Source organism: Falco rusticolus, chromosome 8, assembly GCF_015220075.1.
Source record: "Falco rusticolus isolate bFalRus1 chromosome 8, bFalRus1.pri, whole genome shotgun sequence".
Classification (NCBI taxonomy): Eukaryota; Metazoa; Chordata; class Aves; order Falconiformes; family Falconidae; genus Falco; species Falco rusticolus.
Genome location: NC_051194.1, coordinates 49,126,135 through 49,150,100, shown reverse-complemented (window position 1 = coordinate 49,150,100; position 23,966 = coordinate 49,126,135). Strand labels below are relative to the sequence as shown.

Genomic DNA, 23,966 nt, shown 5'->3' with positions numbered 1-23,966 from the left:
GTTTCCAGTTGGGCTTTTTGCTGATTAACTGACAAAAGAACAGCCAGTGTGTAACAGGACCTGGTTTACCGACGGCTGCAAGTTCTGAGGATGTCTATGCTGATGCACACACAGACTTACAAAGCTTTAGGACTGCTGTCAATGCAGTAAGGGCTTTGGGATATAGTTACGCAGGCATGGGAAAAAATCTTCAACACAGCACCCCGGCTGGCCTGCAGGCCACTGTCGTAAGAAAGCACCATGATGCTCTCTCTGCTTTTCTTCGCCAGTATCGCATGAGGTGAGTCTGCAGGTACACTACAGCAGTCATCGTGTGCCCTTCTCTTGATGGATAGACAAAAATAAACCTCACTGCCCAAAGAAAATTGATAAAAGCTTCCCAAATTTGCAAGTAAACAGACTAGTACGACAGACAGTCCTGCGGTGAAGCAGAGACCTGAAGGAAGGTGGCTCCTGTTCTATTCTCAGCTCTTCTAACAGCTTCTGGTTTGACCTTGGTGGATCACTTGAGCTCTCTGCTTCTCACCTTCCCGCCCAAATGACAACAAGGCCACCCTTTGCTGCTTCTTTTCACTGCCACTGTTTCCTCCCTCCCTTCCAGACTCATCAAGGTCATTCCTGCATGGCAAGCACAGCATCGATTCCTGCAGTGGCTCAGTCCCATGTGTGAGTCATGACAACGGCCAGTGTTTGCTGTTTTCATTACAAATTACTTAGGGCAAGGTGCACCTTCCATTTGCTCTGCAGACAACACAGCCCGCTGCCAAGGCTTGCTCCATACAAAAGACAGAAAGCAGTCAATGAAAGCTCCACCAGTATTTTTAGCAGCTGAATGAAAAATTGATCATTTGAAAGAAAACAGAACCCAGTCATTTATGGCACATGCACTAGGTTGATAAAACACTAATATTCAATATTGCATTAATAACACAGTACCACATTCATAGATAGTATTACTACAGTAAACCAGTGATCTTTCTCCCCACAAAAGATTTACCATTTGTGTAACATTATGTTGCTGCTAAATAATGAACCAATTGAGAGTGAAATATGCCACATTGGCAATTCTGGAGAAGGGCGTTCTTCACCTATGGATGGAAAACGGGCATGAGGCTTTTCAGTCCTCACGCTCCTGACCTGAGGTATGTTTTCTATAACTAAAGAAAAAATATTTTTTTCTCATGCCACTTCTTCAGGGCAGCAGCTGGTGAGTTTTTATGCTCAAGATAGCAAGACGAGGAGCCCAGCACCTGCACAAGGGAAGTATGAACAACTAACAGACATTTCTGATTGATGCTGAGCTAACAGGGATTTGATTGGAAAATGGAAAAGGGAAGATTCTCTACCAGACTGTCTCTCTGTCCCATAAAGACCCATTACAGCTCCTTAAAACAGATGTTGACAGGAAAATGATACATTTCTTTGAAGTATAACCTCATTAAATGTCATTTACAATGAAAAACTGTTAGCGAAACCCAAACCTACATTGCTCTTAAGCAGAAAGCTTTTTAAAACTATCACATCTTTTTAACTGCAGAACAGCAAAGTGAGGAGGGCCCGGTGGCACTCCTAGCGACACTGTGACCTAGAAGTCAAGCATTAAGTGCTTCATGTGATACTCCAGTGGAGGTCAAGCTGTATTTCCATCAAAACAAGAGGGCCACTGTTAGGCATTTCAGCATTTCACATTGTTGAACACTTTTCTGTGGGAGTTAGTCCATTAATACTAAAAGTTAACACCATGGGTTTTCTTAATGCCAGCAAATAGTTACAGGTCAAAGCTCACATGCATTACAACCCACCCAGGCATATTCTGAAACACTGCCTGACTTTTCTTTCCCCTACACGAGGTCATGAAGCTACAGAGAATGGGAGGAATAAGCAAGGGTTTAACATTTGTGAGTGTATACATCAAGAATGCATCCTACCAGATTTCTTTTTTTTTACAAGAAAACTGGAATTCCTTTGCTAACAACAGGGCTACTTAAGGAAAACACATTTCAATTTATGCTCTGTTTTAGCTCTTATAAAATACAGAAGATTTTCCTGACCAGTATTTAATAGCATATTCTGGCTCTGCAAAAACTACCAGGTGCTTTGAGCCAATGCATCTTCACTCTGACCTGCAAAACTTCTCACACTGAGAATCTGAGCCCATCCGAAACAGGCTGCCAATTAAGTTAAACTCAGGGACAATCTCTCTGTGTGCTCAAACATTCACAAAGTGAGTCAAGCTCAGTTATTTGCTGACTACTCATCTTTGAATAGTAGTCTTTCAGTTCAGTGCGGATTCTTTCAGCATTACAATGTCCTCAGTGGCACACAACCCAAAGAACAATCTCTGTGCAAAGTGTACACATCTTTATTTGCTATCAATTAATGAAGTTAAAGAACTTTCACACACAGGCTAACCTCAGAGAAAATATTGACTGGAATAACTCTGTACTTTGACTCCAGCTCCCTTCATTGTCTCTGCTGCTTTTACAGTGTATTTGAATTACAGTGCTCTCCCTCTCTCAGTTTCTCCTTTAGCAACCCTCCACAATGACACCACTCCTCCAACATGCAGATTTTTACAGAAGGGCTGGATACAAATGCAACATCCTGGCTTCACTGCAGAATCATCAGCAAAGCGCAAGGTGTGACGAATATCTGAGCATTGGGCAAGGAATCACTTTAGAACAGCATGAAAGGAAAAAAATGGACCAGAGAGAGAGAATTTGGGACATCTGGGAGTATTTTATGGCATCTTCAAAACAAGGCCTTTCCCAAGATTCCTTCCAACTTTATCTACTTTGGAGAAGATGACAGCAGGAGGGTGGTAGAGGGAAGACACTTAAAAATTGAGTGCTTGCCCCCTGCCTAATTTCTTCCTTTGCTTTCAAAGTACAGGTGTAAAGTTGTAACATCACAGGCTCCACTGTAAAGATCAGTGACAGCCAGAAGATGTTCAGTGTCTAATGCTGAACACAGTAATGATGAGGTTGTTGGTCTGGTAGTACTTCACCGTGAGCCGACTGCGGTACCCTTCCTTCCACAGAATAATGCCATTTTCTGTAACTCATCCCACTGACTCTAATGGCGCTACTGATCAGGTGAAGCACTATTCAGCACAGTGAGGCTGCTTACTGAAAGCTGGTCTCCATTCCACCTCGCTGCCAAACTTACCCTCTTTTAACATCAGCACTTCACTGATGGTAAATGTTTGTGGCTATGCATTATTCTTTGCACTCTCAGCCCTAGTTATTTATGGGGATACCCGAAGGTAAACAAAGTAAATATCTTCACATACTTCCAGCTATCATCTTCTGTAAGAAGACCGCTTAGTAATGCTCTACTACTGCACAGTCTCATTGTGCCAAGTGTAAAGTGCCTACACATAACAAAGCCCACAGTGAGTCAGCCACGAAAACATCTCCACTTTTCGGAGACAGACACAGCAAAGTCTTGTGGTCAGATGATGAGTAAAAGGATACCTTATGGTCTAGTACGCTGCCTCTTTCTGCACTGAGAGAAGAGTGGTGAAGGTGTGGCAAAAGATTCCTCTGGGATCACAGCTCCTGTTTTACTACAAGATGAGTGGCCTGCCTCTCATCTGTTTTAAAGACAAAGCTAAGGCAAAGCTGGTTCCAGTTATTCACAGCCTCAATGCAAGCAGACCCGGATGGTACCACAGCATTAAAACCTGCCCTGTTGCACATTCCTGAGCATGACACCTCTCCTGGTCTTCAGTCATTTACGGCAGAGCCCCACAAAAAGATTCAGGAGATGAGCTAAAGGCTAAGGGTCCAATGACCCTCAGCTAAAGGCTAACTGGAGAGGGAGAGGGAATAAAACCCCCATTTCTTAACCCCCATTTCTGTATTCACAGCAGAGCTTGCTCCACTTTATCACAGGCACTGCTTTTGAGAACAAGAAGTTTCTTTTGCTTCTTTTTCCCATGTATACTATTTGCCATAAGGCTTTCTGTCATGCCACTGACAAAAAAAACATGCAGTTTCAGTCCTGTGTTTTAACCTAGCCCACAGGAAAAATAACCAAGCACCTTTCACTTTCATTGACTGCCAATAAAACTAGTCCAACAGCAATGGTCCATCATTCTTAAAGTCTGAAATAACTACTCATCCAACTTCAGCTTGCTTCACTTACACTCCTACAGTTCTGAGTGGTTTGGGGTAGAGTGAAAGTATTTTTAACATTTATTACAGAGTTGTTTCAGAAACAGCATTTCTTCAATCAAGTTAACTCGAACCTGGCATTTCAGCAAGCAAACATGAGAGAAATATTCACTTGGGAGTCTGAAATTCTGCTGCTTAACCAAGTAGTAGAGTTGGCAAATTCTTTCTCACCCACACTTATAGTTGTAACCAGCTATTAACTTACCTGCTAACCCCTATCATTGAAAAAACATCTACTGATTTGCACAACTGTGGTGTGGCTTGAACATCTAGTGACAAGCGCTGAGCCTTCAGAAATGCTCAGTAACAGTATGAAGTCTTGGCTTGAGAAGGAAGAGAAAACCCCAGTGGCCAACAGTTAGAGACAGCCTGTCTTCAGGTTTCAGTAAACACTGTTCAAACATCCTACATCTCAGCCCCTCCTTCCTCACCTCCCGTATGACTTGCTGCAGCTCCTCCTGCTCCACAGTTTTATGGATTTCATCAACCAAAGGCACGAGAGGGACTTTTTCAAGTTTGTGCTCCACCTCTGGCTTGGAATCTACAAGCTCATCAGAGCTTTCCACCTGCTGTCCAGCGCCTGCTCTCACCGGGGGAGTTGGTGTTAACGCAATGGAGGCTCGGTATAACTTCTTGCTTTGACCCTTCGATTTTCCTGTTAGTTCAGAGGATCCAACACCAGCTTTTCTACCTGCATGACCGGAGCACACTGAAGAGGAATCAGAGTTTCCATGGGAGAATACAGACTCTGTACCCTCTGCTGGGAGAGTTTCCAGTCCAAGATCTCCCAGTCCTAAACCCAGTTCAGACTTCAGAAATGACTGCTCTCGAATAAGTTCAGAGACCTAAGGATTCAGAAAAGAAACAGTCCTGAATAAGCATATAAAAAAAGTCACAGACACAACTATGCTTTCTTGTTATTTATTCAATCACTTACTCATTCCCTCCATGTAACAAATACAGCTATAAAATAAATATATGCTTTGCCTTTATGACTGCAACAAAGAGCATCATAAAAAGGAATGGGCTTTTTTGAAAGCCAACATAAATATGAATTGTGGCAGTTCCCCAAGCCACTGACTTTTGCAATACGGATGCATGCTGCCAGAGCCACTGACAGAGACACACGTAAAGGCTTGATTTTGGTTTTCTTTGCTAAAACAATTCAAGTTTGTTCGTTCCTTTCTGCAGTCTTTGAACTACTTATTTTCAATAGCATAAAATGCAGAGAAAAACAAGCAATAATTTTGCCTAGAAAACTCACTATGTAGTCATTGTATCAACTAAATGCAAACGGCACCTCACTTCTACACATTCCTCTAAAAAACAGACAGACTTCGCAGCTACTTACACCTATGGTTAAATTTCCTTAAGGGAAAGTGCAGCTGTTCTCAACAGAACTACTCAAGTGAGTAAAGTATTTCTAAGATTATGTGTCAAATGAATTTCCTGCAAACTTTTTTAAGAAATCCCTTCCTGGTTCTTTTCGTAGTAAAACATACGGCACACAACAATTACTTACTGGTTCAATGACATTCAATGGAGAAGGGCATGACAGATTATCAGCACTTCTGCTTCCATACATACCCTGAAAAATAAAGTCAAGTTTAATGCATTAAGGATGTTTTTAGAGCTGTCAGAAGCTAACATATAAACATGCCTTGTCTCAGATAACATTCTGTAAAAGCAGAAACTTGGAAACAGGAAACAAAGTGGGTTGGAGAAAGTTTATTTCAGTCATTTTTAAAGCTGGCTCTCTTCTATAAAAGGATTTTCAAATAAAAAGATATTTATATGGTTCAAAGAACGCAAGTTTGGCTTGGGATCACAGTAATACCATATTTTCCTGCTCTTGGGTTTCAATTTTTTTCCCATGATAAAATACTGAAGAGGAAGATGTGGCCTGTGCTTGTGCAGCCTTTACAGAAGAGGACTGGCTAAGAAAGAGGAATGAAACCCAGGAAGAACATATGATACTTCTCGTTTGTCCTTCTTTTGTTTGGCTGATGACAGAACTGCAGCAGAAGAATGAGGAACAGTCTTCTGCTGAGTGAAAAAAAAGAGAAAGTATATCACCATGCCACCAATAAACATATGCAAGCGTCTCTTTTATCACCCTCCCTGTGCTTCTGGGAAGTGTTTGTGGGAGCAGAGCTTCTCCCACTGCTTGGCAGGGAGCCACACGTTCATCTGAAGGAGCTGCAAAAGGCAGTGGAGAAAAAATCTGAAGAAGACAAATGGATTTTCCTGGGGTTTTTTGATCCATGGATTGGCAGAACTAGAGGGGAAGCACACCCCATTTCTTGGGAAACACTGTGCATTTCTTGTCTCTCTGCCCTCATTTCACAAGAAAATCAGTTTAAGGAAACTCCAGTAAGACCATCACCATCCTCCAGGGATTTTAGACATGAGCACTACTTACCAAAACTTGGAGAACTCAGGATCATGATGAGGAAAAAGAAAAAAGCACTGACAGAAAAGGTCTTAAATCTTAGACCTAAAACCCCAGAAGACATGTATTGATACATATTAATACCAAGAAAGTCTTTCTATTCTTTTCTCCACGCTCCTTTTCTCCAAGATGAAACGCTGACTGGAAATAATAAAATATAACCCCTAATAATACGCACAGCATCATTAGATCTCCCAGATATCATCCCACTGTAAGAGTTTTAAGAATTTTGAATTATTGACATTACACTGACAAAATACATAATAATGTTGCAAAACTAATACTTACTATGTGTGTCTGAGGTCTGTAAGGTGAAGACATGTGCAGGCTTCTCAGCTGGTCTTCCAAAGCAAGCAGACGTTCTTCTAACTGCATCTCTAACTCCTGTAGCTCCATGCGGACAGACTTTCTCAAGCTCTGTAGCTGATCAGCTTCGTATCTTTATCAAGTACATCACAAAAAGAACAAGGGCATTCACTGCACTCAACTGCACACCACAAAGGGGGAACCGAGCAGGACAGTCCCATGAGTAAAGGACTTCGCACAAGAGAATTCAAAGTGGAACACTTCATGGAAAAATTAGATGAACGTCTAGATGGAAGAAAAGTCTTTCTCCATTTATAGCAAATATGTATCACTTCATGGAGAAAACTAAACTACATAGTGTATCACAGAACATTCTCCAAAACTTTTAGCTTTAAATGCTTAAGTATATGCAAGCAGAAGAAAACGGCATTTATATATATATCTAATCAAATCCAATTTAAAACTAGTAATAACAAAAAACACAGAGCAACACAGTAATTGCGTATTACTTCTCCTGCATGGTTCTAGGTTCCCAAGCAGTCGCAGCTAGATTGTGGCCATGGCACTGTTGTCTAAGGCGGCCAACTGATTTCAAACACATTTGCTTTTAAAGTGATTGGTCAAGAGCTGATTCAACTAAAGCAAATATATAAGCAGTTTTGAAAATTGTTCCAGAGCAGCTGCTGCTGCAACTCATGGTGAGCACAAACACACAGAGCCAGGATATGAACACCACCCGTAGCCTGCCAAGTGGCCACTGTAAGTTGGAAAAGCATCTGAATGCTACAGTGTTCATTCTTTATTTACGTCTACAAAGGTGGGGAGAGGGAATTCTAAGCTGAAAATCTTTAAGGCTTCCCCCTGCCCCCACCATCCTATGTTCAAGTATCCTATGATAAAATGTACTGCTGTAAATTACTTTGGAGAAAGGATGAAGAAAAAACCATGAGAAACAGAGATTAGAAGAAACAAACACAAAAAAATTCTAGAATGAACAAATACAAACAAGAGAATAAACAAGTTTTTGGCAAAAACTCAGCTCCAGCTCTGTTCAAATTGAAACTACTAGATTTCTTGCTCTGATTTCAGGGGCAGCAACACATTTCCTGAAGTGCCAAAATATTTTCTCTTTTTTAAAAAAAAAAAAAAACATTTTACCTTTCTTCTTCTGTCATGTGCTGATAAACTGTTGTCTGTTGACGTAACATAGTCAACTCCAAATCCATCATTTGGGTTCTGAATAAGTTTAGATTTCGCCTTACCACTTGTAGCTCCTGGAAAGTATTCTGGGTTTAAAAAAAAACAAACACAAAACAAAACCAAGAACATAATGCATTACATAGGAAAATTGATTTTAAAAAAATCCTGCATCCTATAACTAAAATTTGCCCAGATGTGCCCTTTGAGTCAAGCAGAACCTCAGCAACGTCAGTATACTACAGAGGCTGCATGTTGTGACCTCACAATAATTCAAGAAAACAACATTTTTAGATGTATCATGCAAGCAAACATATGAAAGGAGTTCCATGTACTTAGATAAACTCCTTTTTAAAGTTATTCGCACGATGGAGGCATCTGTTATTCTTGACAGCAAAGATAGGGAACTGCCTGAAGTTAGCACAATCTGTGGCACATTTCGGGATGTTTCTTCGTATTTTATCTTGACTAAGCACCATGACGTGAACAGGGTTCACTTACTTCGTAGAGAGGTAGAATGGATGATCTCTGAGCAGTGTAACTGGTGGCAGCTGAAAGATCCTGACCCCTCATCACTGGGTACTAGGGAAGCAATAAACAATTTGAAATGGAAAACTCAACGATCTTTTTTATGAACTCATCATCTCAAACACACAGATACTCGAAAAGCAGCCACTGTTATAACACAACTTTTCTGGCATTGTGATTTCTGCTGTCTATGTTAACTATTGTATCAGGAAAAGAGAACCTTAAAAAACGGCAGTGCAAGCTCTTAACTGAAGCATGTGCACCAAAGGCAAACATGCTGCAGATAAAAAAACTAAATCTATCCTGTCTGACACAGTAAGTAGCAATAAAAGCTACGTTTTTATGCACTAGGCATTTTACGCCTGAAAACTCAATAGTCTCAATTGTCTCAGCTAATGATAAAAATAACAACTCCAAACCCAGAACTAAGCAAATTAAACTGTGTCCCATAATTACAGTCACATTTGTTGTGGGGTTTTGCTCAGTTCTTAGGTTTGGGGCTTTTTTGTGCATTTTGTTTTTTAATCTCACTACATTGCCTACACCCAAAGACCCCTGCATGCTAATGAACTCTCATGAAAACAAGATCGTTGAAGAATTTCTGTTTGCATTCTGCATCAACATAGGCAGCAAAGAGATAAAATTCAGAAGCTGTTACATGTAAAGACATGGCACAACAAAGAGCGGAAACAGCAAAAACATTTACCTTTTCAAATGTGCAAAAGACAGCTTGTCCAATATAATTTTGAAAGAATTCAAAGGACTATTGACACATCATGGAAAATTTGAAACATGTTCATTCATCCTGATGAGTTTTGCTCAAACATGATCACATCAAGGGGACATTTTGTTTTTCCTTTCTCAGTTTTCTCTGTTCCCTGTTCTATCAGGGATTTACCTACTCCTCTTTATTCCTTCCTCAAATCAAAATCATATATTTGAAAGACCTCAGCTTTTTCTTTAGCCGCTGAGTATTCTGTGTGCCAAACTCGATATTGGCTGTAGAAAAAAGCAGCACCAGGGGATACATTTTCATACAAACCTCTGCAATGAGAAGGACCAAGGCCCCAGAACAGAACCAATCCAGACAAAATATGCTGGAAGCAGAACAAGTGGGCTAGGAAATGTTATTATCCCCTCTGATACTATTTTTTTTTTTTTTTTACATTGAACCAGCCTGAGCCAGTTATGTACATAACACAGATTTTTCTTCTTCAGTAGGTTTACTCTAGCATGGTATGTGCCATAAAAGTACAGTAGCATGCTGTAACCTTATACAAATCAAGGCTGCAATTGGAACATACGAGGGAACTTTACAAAGAAGGTTAAATTTGGCAAACGCCTACTGCCAGGCACACCGTCCACTACCTCGAGCAGTGGCTGACTTAAAACACAGTTGACTGCAGTTTTCCACTGCAGAACTGGTCACAGTACCAAAGCTCATACTGAGGAGCAGGGCCAGCTGATATAACCAAAGCCACGCTGGACTAGCCTGCAACTTTTGACAAGTGCCAAAATACAGCAGGGGTCTAGAAAAGCTCACTACAGCCTACGCAGGTTTGCACTCACATAAAACCCGCAGAGATTGTTGAGGTTCTACAACTGCATAGTCTTCATGTATTCCTATATAAGCAAGCAGAGCCTGCAACTGCTCTGCCCACATAGCCTCCAGCAGCAGCTTGCAGGCTCCTAAATTTGATCACCTCCGAAGAGAGCGGCAGTAGAGGGATGGCAGAAGAGAGAGAGCTGGCAATTAGGAGGGAAAGAGCAAAAGGTGTGGCAGAAACTGGTAAAAAAAAAAAAAAAAAAAAAAAAAAGTGCTTGCATTTTAAAGCATTTATTTTCTAAGTGATGAGATGGACAGAATTTCACATGCTCTGACAAAACGGATTCTTAATAAATGACTGATGACATCAGGAACATGTTGGCTAGCTCCAGAGTTGAAAGTGCAAAAGACTGGTATATAACAGCACAGAAACACATAGGGATCAATCGTCACTGACATCATTAGTGAAGCCATTGGACTTGCAATGAAAAAAATACATTTTTATCAGTTGGATGTGAAGTATGTTAAAAAGACAACAGACATCAAAGGACTGCCAATATTTATTTTCAAATCTAAAGCTAACGACACTTATCGTAAAATAATAGCTGATAAAGCATACACTGTTCCTCCCTCCCACCCAAGAATATCCACAAAAGTAAAAAAAAAAAAAAAAAAGAAAAAAAATCATCAATCTGGGTCAACTGTCAACTGCAACAAGAAAATATCAAATGCAAAAATAGCGGAGCACTGGAAAGATGATAATTTGCCACTTTAAACAGAAGTTCCTAAACCATCAGCAAATCAAACTCCCACAAAATGTCATTTTTTTCCTGATCTGTTGCACTATGCAAAGGAATATTCAGGTTAACATCTTGGTTTTCTAAGTTTAAAATCAGAAGCCCTTTTGCCCGTCGGCAAAATTTGGCTTCCTCTTACCTGTGACAGGTTCTGCAGAGAGTTTCTGATGTCGTGTAGGACTCTGCGCAGCTGCATCTCCACGGTAGAGGGCGGGTTGATGGCATGAGGTCGATGAGGAAATCCAGCATGCCTTGGGGAGAAGGGGCAGCTGAAGGGGGACAGCAAGGCACCGAAGGAAGAGCCAGAGATGCTTGGGACACTGTGGGTGCTCAGCGTCCTCACATGCTCGCAGAGCGGTCTGTCCTGCCACTCGGCAGGGAGGGAGTGGAGGGAGCAGGTCGACTGGGACATGTGTGCCGGTGTGTGCAGCGGGCAGCTCTGTACCCTGGTGGGACTGGGCTCCTCAAACAGCCTGCTGGGCCCAGTCGGGGGGACCTCTTTCTTGGAGGACGATGGCGCAATGAACAGCGTGGATTTACACACTGGCTGGCTAACGGCTGCCTCACCCTCACTTTTGTCATTCTCAGCTGTCACTTTCTCATCTTCCTCCACACGTGTGTACTTGTAGGTGAAAGAAGGAGGACTGCACAGAGTCTCCTTTCCTGGAGTTAACTGGACATTCACAGACGACACCACTTTAACTGGATTCAGCAATGCAGATGGGAGAGACTGAGACCGCCTTAGAGGATAGCCCGATTCAGCAAACCAGAGTCTCTGCTTCCTCAGGAGATCTTTTGACTTGGGTAGAGTGCATCCGGCCCTAGAATCAGATGTGCTGATGATCCTCATCTCGGCTCTTTGCAAGGCGACGTGAACCCTGTCCACAGACGATGGGGAGGAACTGCCACCTTCCAGAGACTCCAAAGACTTGAGGATATGGTGTGTGTGGTACTGAGGAAACTCAAACACACTGCCTTCCTCCAGCAGTTCCAATTCTTTTTGCTCTCTGGAAATGTCTTCCTCTTTAGAGCTGACCTCTCCTTGCACTGTCTCTGACATATGAGATGACTTGCTTTCTCGTCCTTGATTTTGTTCCATTTCATAGTCAATACTTTTTCTATCTTCGTTCCTTCTGTTCTGAGAAGGTGCCCCTACCTTTTGTCTCTCTACTTGGGAGATAATATCCTCTTCGTCATCCTCATCATCCTCATCATCATCTTCCTCCTCCTGAAACTTATTGAAACAGGGCAGTTCTTTGGCTATCGGTGTCTTCTGTTCCTCACTATGCGACGTCACCGTTGTCTCACTGTCACAGCTGTCAGCACTGCTTCCCATGCCTTGCAAAGACTCCTGAACCTAGGAAAGATATGAGCCAGCAAAGGGGTGAACATACTGGACACTCAACCACTGCCTTCTCAGACGTCAGGCCAAGTCCAAGTCCATATTCATTGGGCATTGTGGTGGGGAGCTGAAAGAATAATGCAGGTGCAAGAAAAACAGTGAAGGAGAACAAAGAAATCATAGTATCAGATAGGTTAGAAGCATATTGAAATACAACACCAAAAGGAGGTTTTTTTTAAAAAACAAAAAGCAAACTATTCACACATTTCTTTACTTTGACAATAAACTCTTTACTGCCAGAAGAATATAAGCAGTAGCACACTAAGAGTAAAAAGAGTAAAATGCTAGTATTTTAGGTAGCAATGACAAAGCGATAGCAGGGTGGCAGTACATGGCATCTCCCGTATATAAAGGCTCACAATCAGTGCTGCAACACAGGGTGGTTTTAGGGAATGCATACAGAGAAGTGAGGAGAACTGCAGACCATAGTGAAACTAGTGTCACAAGACAACACTAAGAACGGGGAAACAAGTCTGCCCATAATGCTCAACCTGTTTTAAGTCACAGAACTGTCTAACTGAGAATCTCACGTCTCTATTGAAGACTGCGTCCAGTACCATTACGCCCATCCTTCCTTCCTTTCTCCTACTACTTCTTCCCCTTTTCATTCTAAATCACAGTTTAAAACAGAGCACATGTATGAGGGAGCTGCTAATTTAATAGGTAACAAATAGCAGGAAAAGCATCTATGAGAAAGCGAAAAAAAGAGTCCTACAGGTTGTAAAGGATATTCTTTAGGCTGGCCAGATTCACTGGTATATTTGCAAGCAGAGAAGACATTTTCATAAGAGTTTGTGCTGTAAAGTACAGTCTTAGAAGTTTACCATAGCTGACGCACAAACTAGAAATTTAGAGAAGCTTTTCCCATCTCTAATTTCTGCAGCTCTCACTGCCATTAGGATATTAAATATTAGTTCCTTCTTGAGAGATTATTTGTGGTGTATGTCGGGCAATAGTTCCTTCTCCAACCATCTAGAAGATTTCAGTCATAAAGGTCCATCTTCATATGTACATATTTAACATTGCACTCACTGGCACAGCCACAATTTCATAAGGAAGACTGTGCAGATTCTGACTCTTTCAAATCAAAGGTATCGAAGAACAAAAGATTGTAATGTCTAGATGTAATCAGGTGTGCTACAAGTGTGCATATCTGTCTCTAATCCTCCATCACATTGCTCACTTACAAGTCAGGCAAGCAAAACTTCAAGAACTTGGATGGAGAATTCTTCTAGCCACTTCGGTAGCACGAAACTTCCCTGCAGAATATTCCATCTCAATGCCAAAACCTCACTTAGAAATCTTTATTTTGGATGTTCAGGGATGAAAGCCAACATGGTTCCAGTTTTTGAGTTTTCTCCTGAGTTTCAGAGGAATGCTACGGCTGCCAGAGTCAATTATTTAACAGTAGATGGCACTAACTTACCATGCTTTTAAGAAACAATATACACCCCTCTGTATCCCCTTCATCTTTTCACAGATTCTCTTCACTAGCTGCCAAGTTCTCATTTCCCCTAGACTCATCATTTACCCGTATTTTCTGAATTCAGCTCAGCCACTGGTCTGAATAAAGCAGTGAAGGTGGCAGAAGAGATCCTAGCAACTCCATGGCACAAACCTTGTGCAGTCTCAATACCTCTTTTCAAAACAGCACAACAGCAAGCAGAAAAATCTCATCCCTTTACAGCCAACACAAACTCCACCAGTCTGCCTTCCAGTGAAGGGGCACTTAGTTGCAACATGTTGTTAATAGACTCTTAATCAGATTGCAACCAACATAAAGATCAGGAGTGAGTAACTCTAACCTGAGTCACTTTCTAACATGCCTGTTAACTTCAGTGCAGTCCCAGTTTAGCAGACAGCAGAATCAGTACCTCGAACTGTTATGCTCATTACAGAGACCCAGGCTCACGATTTCCTTTATTCACTCTCCTGCTCTTGGAAAACGTAAGCTGACGTTTAAGGGAGATGCAAATTCTAGCGCTGTCTTGGCTTTCATTTTGGTACTCAGTTCAAAAACTACTAAACTGGAAAGCACAGAATACAGTACCAAAATGGAAAAGCAGCATTGATGGTTGGGGTGGGTGGGAATCTCTTCCTAGTAAGTGTGAAATAGCTTTTAAAACGTTTGGTATGCCATAAGGAAAAAACCATACAGTAGCATAAAAGAAAGTTCAGCAGCTGCAAGCCACAGAAATGAAATTACTGGTGATACCCAGAATCCCGTCTTTGTATTTCTCTCGTTTATGTCCCAGACAGCTAACCGATGGCCTTGAGGCCAGGATCCGGCTCAAGACTTTTCTCTGGCTGACTGACACGCCAACCAAATCCTGGTTATTACTGTGAGAATGTTTTAGGAGAGGCAAGGGAACACCTCTCCTAAATAGCAGGTACAGCACTGCATAAATGTGTGTACTGGGCAGACACCTGAACACCGTGCTGGAACAAAAGCCTCCCCTAAGACACGCGGTCTTTGGTCAGTATCACAACAAGTTCTGAGACCAAGATCAAAGGAATTGGAACTAGAAAGAGCATGGGAGCTCAAGATCAACTAAACATTAGTACACTTTCACAGTAAAGTTAGAACAAAATTGTTTTCACTTTCTGCTTGCTGCTAACTAAAGAAAAAAAAAAAAAGAAAAATGGTGGGCGGGGAAGAGCAGGAAGGTAAAAATGGTACAAGAAATTAAATGATCAGAAGAAAACCTATAATCTTTCATAACTTTAATCTTTACCCACTGAAGCTGTGAGAGGAACACACTATGATTCTGGAGCCTATCAGTACGAAAAAACACATCAGAAACATCAAACAAGACATACTGAAGTTAGTGCTTATTCCTGGCCCAAGTACACCCAGATTATCCTACCAGAAAGGCTTTTAAATTTTAGCACAGTTCTGCAAGGGACTCAGAAGATCCAGCTCTGAAAATTAAAAGTTTTGTAGGATCTAGACTGATGGTCATGATAGCAGCCAAACATCAACATCCCTCCGGCCCTCCCCAGGTCCCTGCTGTCCCACAAAAATTGGTAATATTTCATCCACAGTATGAGAACCTTACCTGAAGCTGATTAAATGGAGAACAATCTGTGGAGGAGTCCTCAGCAAAGCCACTGCTGTCAGAGTGCTGACTCGCAGACCGTAACAGCTGATCTGTTTAAAACAAGTAAAACCCAATCATAATTACCTTAGCAAATCACAACCTTTCAAGCCCAATCACATTCAATACATGCTTTCCTTTTACATCAAAGTAACATTAAGTGGATAACACAATTCCTTTTCAAGTTTCACTTTGAACAATACAGAGAAACAACTTGTTTGTTTCAAGCAAAACCTCTTCTCATGCAAAGCCCTACTTGTGAAACTTCAAGCAGCGGTGGAGGAGGAACCATCTTTTACATTTTTCTTTCCTGTGATGTGGAAAAAACTCCACTCTGCAGATGTGGCCACTGCTGAAGTTTTCCTTCCGCAAAACTGAATCACTGGTTAATTCACATGCAGGCAGTGGAAGAGCTGCTTCTGTATTGACACGTACAGATTCACCACCCCTCCTGATCATGGAGATAAAGGAGATCACTGGTCTTCTGCCAGGCTACACCACCCTGCACACCCAGAGGAACGGCATCACATGAGCAGAGAGGGCAATGCACAGGGCTCTGCAAACAGCCAGAGATGGTCCACTGCTCTTTTGGTGGACAAATACAAAACATCTCTGACACATCAACAGGCAATCTGCCAAAGCACGTTCCCAGCGCTCATTTCATACAAGCAATATAAGATCCTCCTGCTTGTTCCTTTACTTACATTAGGTAAGTGTTAAAATAGCCTAAAGAGGCTCTAAAATCATTGGTGCTACCCAGGAGTGGTTTCCTCTGGTGCAAGCACTATATCCACAAAGCTGCTTTTCAAGATGTCAGTAAGCCCTGCAGTGCAGTACTACAGATATATTGTTCCTGACTAGACACAGGAGGCACCCAGCAAGTGTAGGGTTTACCTTACAGCACCATAAACGTTTTGCTTAGCCAGTTGGCAGCATGGGCAACAACCGCATCTCAACTGTAGCTCTCAGCAGAAGTGTAAAATGGGATGAGACCAATGCAGATGGGATGAGACCACAATGGCCTGTAGCCCCAGAGCCCTGTCTCCCCCTCAACCTAGGGTAAGAGCTTGCTGCTGCCTTCTCGGAGGCTCGAGGCAGAATTTTGCCCCACATTCCTTCAACCACTTACCTGTCATCATATAATTAATCCCAGTTCACAGCTCAATGCATTGGAATGCATTATGAAAACTGTTTTGAAACTGCTGGATATTCAGAACTAGTATTTTTTAGTATAAATTTTGATGAACATTTCACTAATGCAGAAATAAAAGCCTGCACAGGCCTTGAAGTTTGTGAGCACCAGGAGAGGCAAACTGCCCATTAACCTTCTGTATCAGTGATTTCACACAGCTTTTAGGGAGTGCCTTTCAAACTGTGTTGCTGCTCTGTTATCATGGTAGCCACAATATCCTGCGATGATAAACAACTTTTCTACCTCAAGACAGACATCCCCACCCAGCTCCCAGTACAGACAATGGAAATTACTTCCCTGAGAACTGGACTAGCTCTTATTAACTGCCCGATACAATTAATACGGCTGAAAGAGCATGCCATGAACAGCTTGCCACAACAGCTGAGGCTGGTGGGAAGCTGCCATCTCCTCCAATGTGAAGTCACCTACTTTGGCCTCCTCTCTGTCTCTTTTCCTATTTGGTGAATTTTAATTTAAAAGGAAAAAGCACTGTTGGTGAAAGCTTTAGCCACAGGTGACAGATTCCAACTAGTTCAGATAAAGCAATTCACCAGTGCGTGTGTTGGCATCTGGTTTCATCTGCATGAAGTTTATTACTACTCAAGAAAAATATTCTATTTCCTTCTTAGTCAATATTTCCTTTTCAGGTATATATAAAAAAAAATAAAATACAGAGCTAGACAGATAGATAGATGCAGACACACATACACACATAAATGTCTCCTGAAATCAACTCTTGGTCTCCTCACAGACACAGTAATAAAGTAAAAACCAGTGTTTCAGATCATTTTCTGTAACATTTGTTATTTACACACATACTTCGACAGCCTTACATGACAGATACTGCCAGTCAAGTGGTCAGCCTAGAACAGAGGCACTCGTATCTGCCTCGTCATCTTTATCTGTGGCAAGAGATAACAGGCACAGCATGTACAGATCCAAACTGCCTGGGTTCCACCCGAGACATCCCCTTAATACAGTCATCCCTTGCTTTCTGTGTTGCAGAGCTGCTAAGATTTATTTTTTTTTTGTCTAAAGTAAATCAGAGAAGACCTTTCTTGTAAGTATGAATAGTTGCCTTTTACCACATCTTACTCTTGTCTCTTGCAAGTTATCAGAGTTCTCCACTATACCACTATCATGTAAATGCAGTAAAAACTTTTAAACAGGAATCTCTGTTACTTCAGTAGCAAAATGAAATTCTGGCTCTGTAAAGACTGTAAATACAAACTAGTACATTGGGATATACTGACACATAATGGTATCCACCCTCTTTGTCAACTGCTGACCCAGATGTGCAGCCTGCCCCATGGCACCTGGACATCTCTCAGATTCAAGCAAACGAGAAGAAAGCACAAAAGCATTTTTTAAAAAAGCTAAAGAGTTACATTCAGATCTCTATTAGAATGCCACCTGGCAATGGAGAGTCTTAAGAGAAAGAGGTTGTGATAAGATATGGCTCCCCTCTCTTCACCTTGAATGCAGAAAACCCAGCACCAAAAGGCTGGGTTGTAGGGGCTAACCTGCGATCATCCCTTGCCCTGTGTACCCCCCACCAAGGCAATTGTACCTTCCGCAAAAAGGTCACCACACGATGCCAACCTTGCAGCCCAAAGCTGTTACCACTACGTAGAGGAGATCTTCTGAACTAGTGGGAGAAGGCCAGAGACAGCATAACAAGGAAAGTGTGGGAGAAGGAACCAGCCGAGATGAACAAAACTCACATTCCAGTTAAACAGAGCACAAATGAAAACGCCCCTTGGATTATTGTTTTAAGCTGTATTAAAAAAATCAAAATATATTTAGGCATTGAATACATGCCAGAGAACTGTGGGTATTCAGAAATACATCAAATAAGCTGACAAAGATCTGAACAAGAACAGATGATGAAGAAACACACCTGAATTTTACAAAACATGAGAGCACAGACTTATCAAAGAATCGCTATCAAATAACAGAACAATTCATCTATTGTAAAATAATACTCAGCTGCCAGTGGACTGTCAGTCTCACCAATCCACACAGTCCTGTCAGGTGCTTGTCTTACAGTTTCTGCATCACATGACTGCTCACACAGAAGAGGAGGAGAAATACATGGAAACTGCCCGTGAAGCTTTAGTAACATCTGCGTTTCTTGTACCTGCAGTATTGGCAAAGCTCTAATGCACTTTGCATTTCATGAGATTAATAAACTGACATTCTCAACTCAGCTGTAAAGTATTCCATTATGGGATAAAGTATCTGCTGCCCCTTTCCCCCATACTGATCACATCCCGCACCCCAGTCAGCACTGCCAAAACCAGCCTAGTAGGGAGTCCTGCTGCAGAAACTCTTCAGAGTCCCTGGGGATTTCCTAGCTTCTGGACACATAAGCACAGACTCCCACAAATACTAAATCTGTTCCAAATGTTTTCCTCTCACTCCTTCATCGCCAATCTCATGTGGAGCTGCACCCACAGAGAGTTATAAATACAACAATATATTAAGGACAGGAAGCGCTGATGATGTGCTTTCTTCACTTTCAAGAACTAAATTTTCAAAATTAATCACTGCTTTTGACTATCAGTATCAGATGCCTTAAAAGAAATGGGTTTGTGGCTATTCAAAATTTCAGAGAGCCACTGATGTCAGCAACCAAACACTCACAAACTACAATGCCTCGAGAATACTTGGTTCTTTTATATTTGTCTTGTTTGTTGGGCATTTTTGGAATGGAAGGTGTTGCTATATAAATATGCCAGGAAGAATTTTGTTTTCTAACTAACAAACCTTCCTTCCAGATAACTTAGCAGTAAGCTTTTTTTTTTACAGTGGACATTTAGCAGCACTCTATGTTTACAGTGCAAAGCAACTGAAGCTTTTCATCCTTCTCTACCATGTTCCTAAAAAAACTCACACGCACAAAAATACATCTGCATTTGAGGTCTGCAACAACAAAACCAGAACGCTGGGTTTGGGCATAATGGATGAACTAGTTCAGTTCAGTACCATTTGGAAGACATAACCTAAAGAGTGTATCAAGCTAGTCAATACGATACAGACTTCTTTGTATCCACTATAAAGCATTTAACAAAGACAGTACTATAGCACAGCAATCACTTGCAAGCCACTTTGAGAACCTGAGCTTGTCACTTCAAAACAAAGCTAATCTGAAATGAGAAACATGCTTTAATGGGGAGTCTAAGCAGCACTAGACTCAGTGTTGCTCAAGCATATCTTAAGTCTCCAGACTGTTTCAGTAGGAAAGAGAATCTTTTTTATTGTAATTCAAATACTTTGCATCTTATTATAGGCCCTCCTAAAATGCCTTAAAAACTGTTGGAAATGCAAGGGAAAACATCCACAACCCTCTGTGTAGATGTAAAATGACACTGCAAGATTTATAGCAGCGTATCGAACAGCACTAACCCTGATAATTGACACAGCAATACCCCTACGTGAAAAAAAAAAAAGTACAAATGGATTCCTTCAGGGGAAGCATTGATCTGGAACAATTTTTTTGTTTATGGGTGCTTATGTACAGTAGAGCCAACACCACTGAAAGAGGTGGGTTTGTATGAGGACCATCAACGGAAATCACATTGCAACAGAAGACCAGTGCTTGAATTTCATGCTGATCCTGCCACAAAAGACTGCTAGTGAGAGTGGCATTTCACATTCAGACACAATGGCCAGCATTTTTAACAACTGACCGTTCAGTCTGGATACCTTCAAACTTGATGAGCATGCGCTCTGTGAGAAAACAGGCCTCTACCTTGTCCCATGTTGGAGAACTTGCAAAAAAACCCTCAAAACTGACTACTGTTGTTGAACATTTGGGGTAAGTTCTCCACCAAATGTTCTCCCCCTTGGCAATTTTACTGAAACTCACATAGAACAAATTCCTAAGCTTTCCACATGCTCCAAATGAAACAAATTGTTGGTCTCAGACTAACTTCTAGCAAACATGCAGGCTTACCACCAGCATTGACACCACTGTTAGGTAAGTCACAGAAAACTCTAGGCAATACTTTCATGATAACAAAAGTGTCATTGCTAGTCCATGCCAAGTGTATTCAGAAATCGGTAGGATACACTAGCTGGGAAACATAAGCCAGCATGCCCTGCTTCTGCCATACTGAAGACCCTTTGCTAGAACTGCTGGTACCTTTCAGCAGGTACACAAAGGACCAGCTGACTTTTTTTTTCTTGCACAGAGGAAGAACAGGCTAAGATAGCTACCAGGAACAGAAAACAGAAAACGAGCATTTCAGACAAAAAAAAGAGAACTACTTTTCTCCTCCATGACTGCAGCCCCTTGCTCCCTAAGTTGCTTTTCTCTGAAAAGCTCTTTCTGAAACTGCCAAGGCCAGGCAAACAGGAGACCTGCCCTGTAAGGAGTGCATCTCTTTACGTGTAATCACACAAAGCCTGTAATCACGAACTTCGAAATACAGCCAAGGCAGAAATGCTGGGAACAGTTAGAGATGCAGTTTCTGGCAGTCCTTCTTGATGGCCTCTCTTTGTAACAGAGGAAGACTAGCAACTGCAATGCAGTGTCATGCAAAACACTGCTGAACTAGTAGCACAAGCTATCTCTAATAACCAGGCATTAACCTTCAGTGCTTAGTCCAGAACATTCTCAACCACATTAACACAATTCAGCTGACATTTCACAAGACTGTCAATTAATTTGTGAAAAGGCAAATAAACTGATCTCTATTTAAGACAGGGGTTTCTGCCTCTCTTCATAGGTCTATAGAGATGCTATTCATGTTTCACCAAAAAACTGCATTGCAACAAAGCCATCTCACTAAATGCAACAAGCTCTATTTCTTCTTTAATTACATGTAACAGCTAGAGAATGGACTTCACTTGCCAATGTTGGACAAAGTAACAAATTACTTTAAAGATCAGCTTTGTCCCTCTTCCAAGCCATAAAATACATAAACAAGAATTTGACATGAAAGCAAAAACTAAGTGAGCCACAACAGCCAGTGCACAGAGTTTCTCATCTGAAGGAATACAATTTCCATATGGGTGCAGAGACACTAGACTTCCGTGCAGCCAGTCTGCAGATGGAGCAGAGGCACATAGGAAAAAGCTGGATGTATCATGCAATTTAGGTTTAAAACAACATAAACTTAGTTTAAATGTATATCTTGAATTACAGGCTCTGCCAGGGAAGAAAAATCCCACACAATCTGAATTAACATCATTTCAGTCTCTCTGAGCCGTCATCAATGGTACAAAAGTGAAAACAGCCAGTGAGGTTATAGGGCTGTTGCCTTGCCTGTAATTTGGTTGCCACTTTGCAGTAATGTTCTGTGATTTAGCTGAAAAAGAAACCCAGATGTTTTTTTATTTCTAAAGAGAAAAGAAACTTCAGAAGTTTTAAGTATCTGAATCAGCACTTCAGAGAGGAGAGGACTCGGCTGTCCTGCTGTCTCTCAGAAGTCTACTCACCTTTCCTTGACTTGGTCACTGCCAGCTGGTGAGAAGCTGGAATGTGTGGTAGATCCCCCTCTGTACTCTGGATCTGTCAGGAAAAGGAGATTAATATTTTGTCAGGCTGACTGGAATATGTTCACCTGTGCTTAAGAATGCCCAAACTACATGCACTGGACATGCAAGGGACTTTGTGTTGGTTTGTTGCCTGGTTTTTTTTTTTTTGCCAGTCTGTAATGATTGACGGAGCAAATCGCATTTCCTTGAACCTAACGTATTATTTCATTAGGTACTCAGCAATGCTCCTGTAGGAGAACAGTGATCCTTAGGACAGCACCTCCCACTGCCAGCACAGAGCTCCCTTCTGGTTACATTCATCATGCAAAGAGACTTGGAAATCACATCCTGTGACAACACTGAGGGTTCTCAGTTCCTCTTTGATACTAAATACTAAAATAACTGTGTGAAAACACCTTTGACCACCTTTACATTAACTGTCTTTTCCATTCAGCTCTCTTGTTCCCTCATTTGAATATAAAGGACAAGCAAAATACATTTAGAAAAATACATCAAGAAGTCAGCACATATGGACTGTCATCCTCCTACCATTTCTGACAAGCCATCAATCCTCCAGAAGGACCCAGACCCTGTCAGAACCTACTCCAGGTTTCACCACACCACTAAACGTGGAAATATTTCTTGTGTCTTCCAGTACAAGAAAGGAAGATAATGTATTCAGAGCCATGCAGATTTCAACTGGGAAACTTAAAACTACAAAAAAATTAATCTTATTACTTAATCACTTTGTGAAACACAGCCTTATTAAGAAAGCAGTTCTCAGCAACCTTTCCAACAATGAAAACAATATGCCTAAAAACTCAACAGGGAGGCCTTCATTTAGTTCAAAACCTAGAATATATTTTCTCTTTTGTGTGCTCCAGAAAAAAATCTAATGGTTCACATGCAAGTCCACACACACAAAACCCCCTGTCCAACTACCCCCAAGCCTTCCCTCTCAGAGGCTGTCTGCCTAATTTCAAAATTGCCAAGCAATGAAATTTTCATCCCCATTTTTGATCAACCTAAAAATGCAAAATCAGGACACTGATTGTTTTAAGCCCAAATTAGTATTTGGCTAAAGAAGCAGCTATATTTGCACTGATACTCTGTGTATAGCAGCCACAAGGGTGCATTTTCTCAGTTACAAGGGCTTTGAGAAGTACTTGGCCTGAACTTATCACTTTTAATAAGTGAACAGCATTACTCCTGCACAATAAATCAAAAGGCTTCTATTCCTTTCGGAGATGAAGGCTGTACCAAAGAGGTAAATCCTTATTTCGTCCAAAAGCAAGGGAGCATAGAAGGGGCTCACCGTTTATGTTTAGGAAAAGATTTTAAAAATTAAAAAAGAAGGAACAGCAAGCAAGTAATCTTACAGGCCCTTTGATCAGAGTAGCCTTCCAGGAAAGGTGTCTTGATTCTCTCAAACCTCCCAGTTTCCGACGGCTAAATTTGCAGCCTCCCAGCAGCTAAGCCTCTTCTCATCTAAGTACCCTCCACCTCCTGTCCTTGGCCGAGAGACAGCATCCTGGCTGTGTCCGCAGCATGGCGCAGCTCCATGAGCAGGCAGGAGCGCTCCCCTCTCCTTCCCCGTCCCTTCAGCCAATATTGATGCTGGTGAACGACCTTCGGGACTGTAATTGGCCACCTCAGGAGCCAGTGTTCGGGGGAAATCCTGCCCTGACTCACTCCCGCACTAGCTATCTTCACAGCCACAGACTTCCGAAGGGCGCTCAAACCTCCAAGGCATTCGTAAGCATGGAAAGAGCTTCCTTGATATATC

At 41.6% G+C, this 23,966-nt stretch overlaps 1 protein-coding gene across 1 annotated transcript in view; it reads right to left on the bottom strand.

The window, feature by feature from the left end:
* The window catches only part of ITPRID2 (ITPR interacting domain containing 2), a 42,642-nt gene that overhangs the window by 2,969 nt on the left and 15,707 nt on the right, over positions 1–23,966 (bottom strand). Inside the window, exons 10-17 of the mRNA XM_037397442.1 lie at positions 22,142–22,214; positions 15,466–15,557; positions 11,144–12,361; positions 8,635–8,715; positions 8,095–8,222; positions 6,919–7,069; positions 5,701–5,766; positions 4,610–5,023 (exon numbers count right to left, since the gene is read on the bottom strand). Of these exons, the coding sequence (XP_037253339.1) occupies positions 4,610–5,023; positions 5,701–5,766; positions 6,919–7,069; positions 8,095–8,222; positions 8,635–8,715; positions 11,144–12,361; positions 15,466–15,557; positions 22,142–22,214 (2,223 nt within the window). The remainder of the gene's footprint in view (positions 1–4,609; positions 5,024–5,700; positions 5,767–6,918; positions 7,070–8,094; positions 8,223–8,634; positions 8,716–11,143; positions 12,362–15,465; positions 15,558–22,141; positions 22,215–23,966) is intronic.